The following is a 12,633-nucleotide window of genomic DNA, read 5'->3' on the forward strand; positions in this document are numbered from 1 at the left end:
AAAACTCAAGCTTGAACAAAAAAGAAATAGATGCATGTTTTACTCAATGCTTGGTATACTTTATAAATAATTCTTTGCTTCTGTGTTAGGAAAGAGTCCTCCTCTTTCCATTTTAAAAGGAGTGTAAGACTTATTCACACCGAACACGTCCCATAGGAAATGCACGCCAGTACAATTCAGACGACTCTACGGAACAGCCAGAGGGACTCCAGTTTTCACCCCCCCACCCCCCGATTAGTACTGGGACTCTGGAAAAGTAATTCTCTTGGCTCTCTTACTTATGTAATGGGTACATGGGGTTATATAGTTTAACAAGGGAGAGTAAAGCTCTGCATTTTTCTATGTGAGTCACGATGATATTCACACCTAAAAATGCTAGATGCTCTGCTTCTGGAATGAGTAAGAGCAAGAGGTTGTGAAATCCTCTCCAGATATCCTTAAACATTAGCATGCTCTCAACCGTCTGGAATGCCATATATACCGTCCTGACCTAAATCAAGGATGTAAAATCATGCGCAAGGCATTTGTTTCATTATCAAAGGAATCCATCTCAATAAGATGAAATGTCTTTCTGGTGATCTGCCCCTGTCACCACATCACAAAAACATGGGTAGACCAATTTTCACAAATTCAGAGAGTAGAACTAAAAGGGTCGGATGTAAAATAGAAGCCACATGGCACATGCAATATTTCCTTGAGAGTAGGAACACCTCAGAGAGTTGGCAAATCATCCATCAGAGAAGGGTAATATATGCTAGGGACGCTTTACATGTGCATGATTCCGTAGGGTGTGTGCCCAGGCAAACAGAAACCTAATGAGAATGGGATATCTACCTACAATAGCCATTGTCCCAGGCAAGAAGGCATTGGCCAGCACTGAAGGGCAGAACTGCCCCTGGAAGAGAAGCGATTACTGGGTTGTAGTGTACTATGTCACAAGACAGCAATTGAAAAGAAGAATGCTAATAACACTGAACACTCACAGTGCTCAGTAGCGAGCTTAGAAAGACACGCATAAGCTACAACCTGTTACCTGGAAGTGCATGTGCGTGTGTGTGTGCATGTGTGTGTGTGCACGCACATGGGAGAGAAGGAGGAAGGGAAAGATGGCAGGCGAGCTAGCTCGTGAGAGCCATGAACCTCAGGGAGACCAATGAGAAAACTGTTGCTGCTACCATTTAGGGAATGAAACAGTCAGTGAGTTCGTTGCAGCGGGGTGGTGATAGCCAACTTCAAAAGCTCAAGTACTCACCAGGTGAAGAAAAAAAGAAAGGAGTTCCAGACTAGGTAACAGCATGAGCAAAAAAAAATACTGGTGGCCCAGTGTTCTAAAGATGTGTGTATGAATATATACATATGGGTATGTGCATGTGTACGCACATACATACATGCATACTCAGAGACATGTAAATATGAATGTATAGTTCATGTGTGTATATGTACCACACATACACAAATATGCCATAGGTGACTGTGTTGATGCCCCCCCATCCTCTCACCCTTACCACGTGAGTGTGCATGCCACACGTCCAACGGCCAGCACCTGAGCTTCTTCCTCTCACTGCTGGAGGCCACTTTGTCACCTGAGCAGCAGGCTCATACTGGTACCCAATCAATATGCCTCTGGGGCAGAAGGGGGTTGCTGTAAACATATCTTTACTTTATCTTTACCTCTCAGCAAAAAATTCTGAGGCATGAATCTCACACTGGCTTCCAAAATTTGCCCAGCAGGAGTGCACTCTGGTCGGGTACAAGGCTAGTCACTTGCTGACATCCCCTCAGCAGTCTGCCTCTCCTCCCTGGGGACATCACCACACTCCTCTGCCAGTGTCCCCTCTATGGAAATGACTTACATGTGAATCCTTGTCTCAGCTCCTGTTTCTGGGGGAATCCAAACTTGGACATGTAAATGTGTGTGTTTGCATTTATATTTACAAGCATGCTTATATAGATTTGTATAATTATGTGGATATACACACTTTTAGATATAGACATATACGCACACAAATATATATGCACACAGATACCACATACATACCCCCGGGCCAGGCTGTACATTTGCAATATTACTTCTAAAGAAAACATCTGTAGTTATCACTCTCAGAACAGGGCCATTTGCTGGCAAGACATTATCTTTTTTCTTTTGGGATATTACATCAAAAGGCAGCAAAGTGAAAGAATATTAAAAACGAGGTTATTTTAATAACAAGCTACAAAAATACAAGGCTTACACCTCAAATGTTTGTATTTACAAAAATAAAAAACTGTTCTCAGGGCCCTTCTCATATCCAAGCCTACATACAAATGTCCAATCCCCAAGCAAGAACTCCCTCCTCTCTTCTTCTTATTAGCTTAATAACTGACATTAGGAACATAAGAAAAAGCCATTCACTGCCCCGTATGTGTTAAGGGTGACAACACAGAGAACTAGAAAGAATACAAGATTAGGAAATTAGGAAATTAAAATACAAGAATACAGAAAAGATACAGAATATACATCTGGAGAAAATTCACTAGCAGGAAAGCTTGAGCAAGTAACATCTTTGGATTTTATTTCTTCAATTGAAAATGGAAGCAGGACTTCCAGGGGCCTGAACGTGGCCCTCAGGTATGTTTTGTTTAGCATGCTTTGTGTTTACAAACACATGAAATCTGAATGCCTTGAGCACATTTGAGTTTGTGACCCCTGTACATAAAATTTCTAAACTCATTCCCAGTTCCCAACATTGAATAACATTGTGTAATTGTCGCTGATAAAACTGCAGGAACCTTCCATCCTCTTGTGACCTGTTGAACTTTCTCCCCAAGGGGGCTTAGCTGCCTAACCATTATGGAAAAGACAATTCCAGATGCAGATTTAAAATCTCCTACTGAAGGGTGTCTTGTTTTTCTTCAATTTGCCCAAAAGAATGAGACTAAATTTTATTTATTTTTTAAAATTTTTTTTAATATTTTATTTATTTTTGATACAGAGAGAGACATGAGAGGGGGAGGGGCAGAGAGAGAAGGAGACACAGAACCAGAAGCAGGCTCCAGGCTCTGAGCTAGAGTCAGCACAGAGCCTGACGCGGGGCTTGAACCCACGAACGTGAGATCTGACCTGAGCCGAAGCTGGAGACTTAACCGACTGAGCCACCCAGGCGCCCCGAGACTAAATTTTAAAAAATTATTAGAAAACTTTACCAACATGGAAGAAATACAATTTAAAAATGGGCAGCAGTTAATGGCTTATTTACATAAAAATAACATAAAGCGATTTAACCATAATTAGCCAGAAGAGAAAAACATGGCAGCTGAGTCTGAATATGCAAACTTCTGTTTATCAGGAAATTACTTTAGTATTTTTGTATATTATTATAGTACCATGGTTATTATATACCTCATGTTACATACTTTTTACAAAGCTCTTCTTTCTGCCTCCCTTCCTTTCTTTCCTTCTTTTCCCCCACAGAAAAACCATCACTCTTGGTCATGTTTATCTTGATGTGGACTCTCTAGGTTGTGTGTGCATGTGTGATGTAGGAAGAGGGAAAGATTTTAGAAAAGACATGTAGAAAAATGGCAAGTGTTAATGCTATGATTTATGATGGTCCACATTTGATTCCACTTTGGTGAAATTAGGATACTAAACGTGTCTATGTATGTTTTTTAATATTCTGATATTCATACTAGATGTTCTTCATTACAAAAGATTAAAAGTTTTAAAAATATGTGGTTGTGCTAACCCTCTACTGTAAATAACTTGGAGCACTGTATAAGACTAGACTCCCCATCATCACCATTACTGTCATCACCATGAATAATCTTACTCCAAATTTAAAATACATTAAATAAAAAGATCCCTTTAAAATTATGGCATACACCAAGTTCCTTCTTTCATTCCTAAGCACTCTGAAGCTATCCTCAATATATGAGTTGCAAGTCAACAATTCTTAGAAAGGCAAGTCTATGGCTTTGTCTCACTAATCTCTACTCTGCACTGAATTCACAGTTTAGTGGCTATTTCCTCTTGTCCATCCCCCCCAGTGAAAATGACCATGGCTCAGATCTAGTTCTCGCACTTCACGTAATATACTGAAGCAAGCTGAACTTATCCCCATCTGCTTCCCATTTGACTACATTGAATAATTCAACAGCTGCCTCAGCCAGAAGCTTCTCTGCCCCAAAGAAGAGAGAATCCAAATCTTCCCAAAGAAGAAGGCAGGTATTAGGAGACCAGTCTCCCTCCCTCAATCTTCAGACCAGTGATTCTCAACCAATAAGGTGTGATCTTGCTCTCCTGGAGACACATGATAACGTCTGCAGACATTTCTGGTTACCGTAAGTGAGGGGGGTAAGTGCTACTGGCACCTAATGCGTTGTGGCCAGGGATAATGCTAAACAGCCTTCGATGTACAGGACAGCCCATACCACAAAGAACTACCCAGCCCAGAATTCCAACAGTGCTAGGATTAAGAAACCTGCCCTATAGCAGCAGACTTTTTCCTTCGCTCCACATCTGGAGGGAGAGGAGGAAAGACTGTAAAGAAACTCAAAGCTGTTCTTGGTGGATCCCAGCCATGGTGAACCAGAAGGAACACACTTAGAACATTCAGGGCAGTACTTACAACACAGGAACACTTGGTACATTTGTTTCCTTCTGGCTGAAATTCCTCTCCTTCTCGGTACTGCACACCTTCGAACACACAGCCTAGAAAGCAAAGAAAAGTTTAGAATTAGGGCATGAGCCTTTGCTCAGCTTGACACTATGCTTCCATCTACTGCTCATCCATCTCCCTCATCTATCTACCTCCACCTCCACCTGGCAGAGGATCCTCTTTAACCCGGGGACAAGATCACGTCATAGTTTAACAGAAAAAAAAAAAAAAAAAAAAGAAAGCAAAGCACTAAAGATTGACAGGATTCCAGAAACCAGAAGATGCTTAGAAAGCAAATAAGATGATGGAAGCCAGGTCAGCCCAAGTGGGAACATGGGACAGTGGTGAGCCCTACAACTCACCATGACCACCAGGATCTCACCATGACCACCCTGACCACAGCCAGGGGAACTAAACCCCAGAGGGGCTGGAAGAGGCAAACAGATGAAGGCCAAGTGAGAGAGGTCCACAATGAGCCATGCCCAGCAAGTGAAATGAATGACATGACCACTTGGTGAGTATCCAGGGAATACCTAGCCTCTGCCAGGCCCTTTGTACCCCTGATCTCACTCCATCTTCACAGTGATCCTCCAAACTAGGGACTCTTTTCATTATCTCCATGGATGAGGGAAATATGGCTCAGCGAGAGGAAGTAATTCACCCAGTTGGCAGGTGGCAGAGCTGGGATTCAAACTCAGCTGTGACCTACCAGTTGCACCACACACAGGGTCGGCACCAAGGCAGGAAGGGGGGAAAGGTAGGGCAGGAGATGCCACAGAGTTTTTCAGACCTACCCTATGTGATATTAAAAAGGCTTAGCCACTAATTTGTCTAAAAATAGGAAGGAAAGCCCAGAAGGTGTCTCCAATTCAGAATGATCCTCAGGACACTGCTGTATTCTTAAGGAATCCCACAAATGACTTATAACACAGCCTAGCCGATAACCCCTGTGCCAAACAGGCCACAAGAAGACTGTCAGCTTATGGCAAAGCCACTTTCCTCAGGACTGTCTTCACAAGGTGCTTTGCCAGAATAGCTGAGGTCACTTTCCACATGGTAGATGGTGTTGGAGCCAACACAGTAGTGCCAAAAATCAGCAAAGGGGGCTCTTGTGAGAGACTGACTCATGCCCCTAAGAGGATTTAAGGACTGCCAACTGAAGAACAGAACCCACCAAACTCTTGATGGTCGGTTCCTGATAAGAGGAAACAAGTATTACCCATAACCACCTAATCTGGCTGCATTCATTTTAATTCTAGATATGGAGGTGTTTGTTCAACTGAAAGACATGAAAACAAATGCTATGGAGTCTGATGTCTATTTGATACCCACACACAAAGCTAGCATTCAACCACCTCTTCGCCATTCTCACTGATGCAGAAAGATTGGTAAACTTGGGTCCCTCCCAGAGGCTGTGTCTCAGCATTGTTAATAATGCCAGGTGCCCAGATGTCTCTTTTCGAAGCACACTTCCAACAAAGGGTCCCCAATTCTTTCATATGTTTGCCCACTGATTTTGTCATACAGATTGCCAGACAGATTAATCACAACAATCTATATGTGACAACTTAAATAAAGGAATTTTAAATGAAAATTCTATGTAAACTGTTCCCATCACAACCCACCATCAGAGTCGAGTCAGACAAAAGGAAAGAACCAACAACAAGAATGTCCTGAAATCTGTTTCAGGAAGAAACTGACCGCAGACTGTACATGTTTGTCATTATGTGAATACCATTCTATGATCAATGACAGATGCCAGTCCTTCTGAATTACCAAGGAGAATACCCCATGGCTTCCCTTGACTGTCCCTACCTAGACTTGGCTGAGTCCTCCCTCCCAAGATAAATGAATATATTCTGGATATGGCCTCTTCTGAGTCTTCTGATTTACATCCCAAAGGTTGGCCTTTGAAATTAGAGAAAGAAAGCAGAGTTGATTCTTGACCCCATGAGCGAAGGCACAGAGCCTGCCCAGGTCTCAGGGGGCTAGTGTGTGGCACCGGCACAGTACCTTTTAAAGATATGTGTCCCAGGGCATCTGGACCCCAGCAGAACAATCATTACGGTGTGTGTTCGGGGTGAGGGGAGACGTAGGTAGTGCAGTATGGCGGCCAAGAAAGAAGGGGCCAGTCCTGAACTCCAACTCATAGGCCTTAGAAAGGTCCTTATTCTCCCTGGGTCTAATTTCTTCCTGTATGGACTGTGGACAGTCACTCATCCCTCACTGGACGATCAGGAGGACTTAGCACTGCAGTATGTGCAGTCATAGAGTTCAGGCTTTTCTTCCCAAGAACTCAACCAAAAGCCAAGTGAAAAGAAGCAGTTGCTCAAATATGATAACTTCAACTGCTGAAATGAATTCACTCAGCTGTTCATATACCCACATTTTCAAAGGCAGCCTAAACACATGCCGATCTCGTAAGTGAGGAGGAATGTTACATACACTGAGTTGATTCTGTACCAATAAAGCAGCAGTCTCCTCAACACAAGAAATTTTAAACCTACATGGCATATAAGATTTGCTCTGTTATCGATCTCATGCTTTCTGGTGTGCAGGAATTATCTGCGAGGCCTGGATTCGCCCTCAGAGATGCTGATGGAATTGGTCTGAAATTCAGACCAGGGCATTGAGATTTATTTTTTAAAGCCTCCCAGGTGATGTTAATGTGCAGCCTAGAGAACTACTGATCTAACTTAATAAGGCCCCTTTAGGCATGTAAGAGTATGGTTACATAATACATAGCATTTAATGCATTCAGAGGCAAAAGGAATGCACACAAACCCTGTCTGATAGATATAAAATTATTGGATTATGGAAAGAAATCTTTTTGTGTTTGGCCTTCTTGTAAGCTCATCCAAGAATACAAGCTTCACAGAAACCCCAAGGTGAATAGGAAAGCTGGCTCTATAAAGACTGTCCAGGGAACTCAGGAAGGTTAGAGGGACTGGAGAGCATCTGTCTTTACTGTCATTCATAGACGAGAGAAAACTGGACACTCTAGTAGGGACTCGGCTCCAGGCGCATCTCGGACTGTACAGGGCGGGGGAGGGGGAGCAGGGCTCGTGTTGGCAGAGCATCTCAGCATGGCACCTGAGCCATTCCCCTGGAAGGTTTGCAGAACAGAAGGCCCATTGGAAATTGGGTACCAGTTGTATCACCCCCAGGAAAAGCACTGAGAGTCAAACCAAAACTCAGAACATCTGCCCGACAGCATGGGCCAGAGGCTTAAAGGATCAGAAAAAAATCTCTCACCTCAAAATCCCTGGGCTTGTCCTAAGGGCAAGAAAGGATGCAGGAGGCCTTTGTAGTCCTGTTCAGAAAAGTAAAAGGAAACACTCTGGCCACTGGAAGGGAAAGATCCCTTTGCTGTCAGCTAGGCAGTGGGCCCCTCTAAAGAGACAGTGGGTCCAACGTGTTGCACCACACCGAAAACCGAGACCAGCAAAAACCCTAAGCTAAATTCACTTAGGGACACAGCTCTCAGTTTTCAGAAAACATCTGGTCACCTCATCACCAAGGCGAGCTCTAGCCAAGATACTGCAATATGAAGCAGTAAAAAGACATTTCTGGAAGCAAGAGAAAGCCACAGCCTTTCCTTCCAAAGTAAGCGTTACCTGTGGCCCTGTGGAGTGGAAAGCAGGCCTCCAGAGCCTGCAGCATCCACGTGCCAAGACCTACAGCACATTGCATTCATGCTGGGCACACCAGAGAGGCCAACCGGACATTTCTGTGCAAGGGAGTTTGCTCTCTAAACCCATTATGTACACAGACACTAAGTGAGAAAAGTTCCAGTCAGGAGGGGGAGACTCCTGCATTCTTGAGAGAGCTCACAGAGCTTTCTCAGTGACGTGCTGCAGCAGGGAGCCTAGCAGCCCCCCGGTTCCTGAGAATGTTACCTGGACATGACGGGCAGCACGTTCCCAGGTGCTCGGAAGGGTTTTTACAGTGAACAACACATCGTACCTCAGACTCTGTGACAACACCTTCCTGAAAAACAGAACGCCACAAACATGTCATACCAGAATTCCCATTGAGGAGTGATTCACTCCGGGCAGGTGACCAAGGCAGTAGGGAAAGAGTCCAAACACAAAAGTGCAAAGGTGGGTGGATGCCAAGTCCAGAGGACATGGCACAAATGAGATCACATCTCCCCGGCGCACACCCCTGATGTTTTTGAACTCAGGGCACAAAGCCTGTCTCGACCATGTCCTCAGTCTTTCTCTTTGGCTCAGATCTCTTCCTTTTAAATCTAGTATTTAAGATCTTCTTGCTGTCAGTCAGCAGTTGACAGAGTCTAGCTGTTCATCCACAATTGTTTTAAGTTGTCAACACTTCCTCTATTTTCTATAATTGTTATTAAATTTTAAGCCATTAATTATGAGGCAGAGAGTATGAGCATAATACCCCAGCCTGGCATCTGGAGACATAATTCCTTACCACTCTTCTAGAAATAACTAGACCAGTTCTGCCATCTTAGAAGTTTCACTCGGCCTCACATAGAGAGTCTGGCTCTCAAAAATTAAACAATGATATTAGATACAACTACTTTTTGATAATTTTTTTTAAATGCTTATTTGTTTTTGAGGGGGGAAGGGGCAGAGAGAGAGGGAGACACAGAATCTGAAGCAGGCTCCAGGCTTTGAGCTGTCAGCACAGAGCTCGACACAGGGCTCAAACTCACAAACCACAAGATCATGATCTGAGCCGAAGTCGGTGTCCCAAGATAAAACTACTCTAAAGTTCATACTATATATGGAAAAATATACCCTTTAGATCTTAATAATGAAATCAAGTGACTCATTTGCAAATAGATCTTGGGATCCTAGTATTTTAATGTCAATTGAAACATTTTGAAAATTAATTTTCAGAGTTGACCTTTGAAGAATTTTCTCCATATTCTCTACCCATTTTATAAATGGATGTGTGTGTGTGTTTGTGTGTATGTGTATGCATGTATGTGTTTAATTTTGTTTTGCAGGAAAGAGTGGTACATACTAAAATAAAGTGTAACAATTTGACAACTGGATAATTTTTTCCATCCTGTTTGCTACCATATTATCTCAATCCAACATGGAAAGTTATATCCTAAATGTCTTTGTATCTGTCAGGCCTGAGGATTCCACTACCAGAGGAATTTATTGTGGTCTATATCATATTTGGGAAAGAAAAGAACAACAGTCAAAATATCACAATATACCACATCAAAAAAGGATCTGTGCTTCAGTTATATAACTAAAGCAATACAAAAAGCTATGGCCCAAGATCAATTTCCCTTTAGTATCTGCAATCCAGATGGGGGATTCAGAGTTGTTCTCAGCATGAATTTCCTGTCTATGATCTTCAGATTTTTTCTCTTTAGTAAGAAAGTAAAAGTAGAAAATAAAGGTAAATTTTTCACCATTGGACCGCCTTTGGCAGGAGGACAGAGGGAAGAAGCTGGAATTCAACTCAAATGGAAATAAACCAGGTAGTCAGACTACCTGTTACCTGCCTGGTATATGTACCTGTTGTGCCCAGTTCATGCAGCTTCATGTACCATGAGTGTCTTTAACGACAGCCTCACTTACGGCTCATGTGACCAATGAGATGCACCATCCTCACTTCACAGGAGATGAGAGGGAGAGGTTCAGAGAGGTGAGGCAACAAGTTATGTGAGTGGCAGAGCCCATATCATTTTACTCCCTACACTGCACTCTCTCCTGTTACTGATCTTGTTCCCTGGGAAGGGAAGAGCTTAGAGAGTCTGCAATTGTCTCATTCTGCAGAGAAGTGTCTTAAGTGAAGCCTTCCCTGACTGGTACCTGTAAGTGGCTCTTTCCCGCATTCACCGATGAGGTTTCACTCTCGTACAGAGGAAGAAAATAAGCAGGAGTGGGAAGGTGCCAGCAGGGCTTTTACAACTACCTTAGAGGGTTGCTTTTAGGAATACTGAATGAAATGATATTTTTAAACTGGCAAGTGCGCTCAAGCAAAGTTTTTAAAAAGGAGGAGAGTGAATGGGACGCCTGAGTGGCTCAGTTGGTTAAGTGTCTGACTTTGGCTCAGGTCATGATCTCTCAGTTTGTGGGTTCAAGTCCGTGTCAGGCTCTGTGCTGATAGCTCAGAGCCTGGTGCCTGCTTCGGATTCTGTGTCTCCTTCTCACTCTACCCTCCCCTATTCATGCTCTGCCTCTCTCTCTCTCTCTCATTCTCTCTCTCAAAAATAAACAAACATGTAAAAAAAATTTTTTTAAAGGAGAATGAAAAGGCAAAAGTTCATCTTTGCAGGAGAACATCCCCTGTCTGGGCTCTATTCTGCAGTTCAGCACTTCCTGACTCCTAGGGCTGTTAGTCCTTGAGGTCTATTCCAATAATAATGGGATATTCCTTGTTCAATCTCTGTGGGCCTGATGAGTGGCTGGTGACCAAAGATGATAGGCACTAGGAGTTTCAGTGTCCACAACTGAAAATGGCTCCATGTGTTACTCAGTCAACAAACTATTTCCTCCCACATAATAGTTTTCATTTAATTCAAACAAAGTCTTCATCCAAAAGTAGCAAACGTCACCACTGTTCCATGCAACTGGAGGATCTTCAAGACCTCTGGTTGTTGCATAAAAATGTTACACGATACTCCAAAAGGCAGGGGGTTGTCTTGTTTAAAAGCCTGTGCAAACAGGGCTTTCCGAGTGCCTCCTCTGAAAGAGCGGAAATTTCATTGGTCAAGAAGCAGGGTGGGGTGGGGTGGTGCAAATTTTAGAATGAATTTGGACATTTTATATTATTACAATTCCCTGCTCTCATCTCTTTGTTCCATGAAGCATGAATTTACACCTCAAAGCAAAAATTCAACAAGTATGCATTGATTCAATTAATCTGTTATTTACATCTGTTCTGCCTATTGCTCAGTTTCACAAATAATTTAGATTTACCACATGAACGATATGAATATTTAGCCAAATAAATAGCTAATGATCTTAGGAGTGTGCCTGCTGTGAGTATATAACAGCATGGCTACATAAAAGTCAGATTTCAATAAACTAAGCGTCAACGTACTTGAGATAAGACCCATGAGAAATACGGATTATTACACTAACCTTTCTTTCCCCTTTAAATGCAAGAACGCATCTTCTCTATAGAGAATTTTTAAATTATGTCAAAATTAGATGAGGATTTCTTTAACTGTTTCCTTAGAGATTAGAAAAGGAGTTTGAATGTTTAGATTCTTGATTTCTCCTTTAGCTAATCTTGCTGTGTCGAAGACCTATAACAACTAGAGTCGTGCAGAATCAGCACCCTTTGCAGAGAGCAGCGTGCACTAGCCACAGTGGGCTCCTAAGGAATTGAATTGGTGGTTCTCAAATTTGTCATGTTGAAATCATTGAGGTTAGTGTGTACTAATTGCTTTGATTTAATAAGCTTACAGATTGGCTCCCATTCAAAATGTTTCTAAATCAAAGAAGGAAAACATATATCCTCCTAACAATACCTCTTTCTGCTAACATGAATTCGTGTTTTGCGCAAAGTTGACTCACAGGAAGACATGAATTTTCCCCAAGGACATATACATCTTTCCAGATATTTTCCAGGCACAATTTAACAATGGTGAACAATTCCACTGCATGTTTCTGGAAGCGAGTGTGATATAATACCTATTCTGTGCCTGTCTTGTTATGGTGAATGTCACAATAAACATGTATAAGGGTTGTTTTTTTATTTGTTTCTCATGTTTGTTTTACTTTCCACCCCCACCCCCCCCCGGTTTTCTTCTGTGCTGTCTAAAAGGTGCCTCTGAGGAAGACTTCACGGATTCTTTTCAGTGGAGAGTAAAATAGACTTTACCTGGCACTGACGTAGAACACAGGGTTGTGCAGGACTCTGCCACCTGAAGGAGCTGTTATAGGTACTTCCTTCATAGGTGCAACCTAAACATGAAACACAGAAGCAGGAGAAAAAGACCAAGAATGAATGTGTGTTTCCTTTTTCTTTAAAGCAAAAGAAGTTACGTTGTCTA

The 12,633-nt window shown here is 42.5% G+C and overlaps 1 protein-coding gene across 1 annotated transcript in view; it reads right to left on the reverse strand.

Annotated features, from left to right (window-relative positions):
• BMPER (BMP binding endothelial regulator) overlaps positions 1–12,633 on the reverse strand; it is a 241,870-nt gene that overhangs the window by 173,560 nt on the left and 55,677 nt on the right. The window contains exons 4-6 of the mRNA XM_029918394.1: positions 12,462–12,544; positions 8,537–8,627; positions 4,608–4,690 (exon numbers count right to left, since the gene is read on the reverse strand). Of these exons, the coding sequence (XP_029774254.1) occupies positions 4,608–4,690; positions 8,537–8,627; positions 12,462–12,544 (257 nt within the window). The remainder of the gene's footprint in view (positions 1–4,607; positions 4,691–8,536; positions 8,628–12,461; positions 12,545–12,633) is intronic.

The sequence above is a fragment of the Suricata suricatta genome, chromosome 2, assembly GCF_006229205.1.
Source record: "Suricata suricatta isolate VVHF042 chromosome 2, meerkat_22Aug2017_6uvM2_HiC, whole genome shotgun sequence".
In the NCBI taxonomy this organism is placed as follows: Eukaryota; Metazoa; Chordata; class Mammalia; order Carnivora; family Herpestidae; genus Suricata; species Suricata suricatta.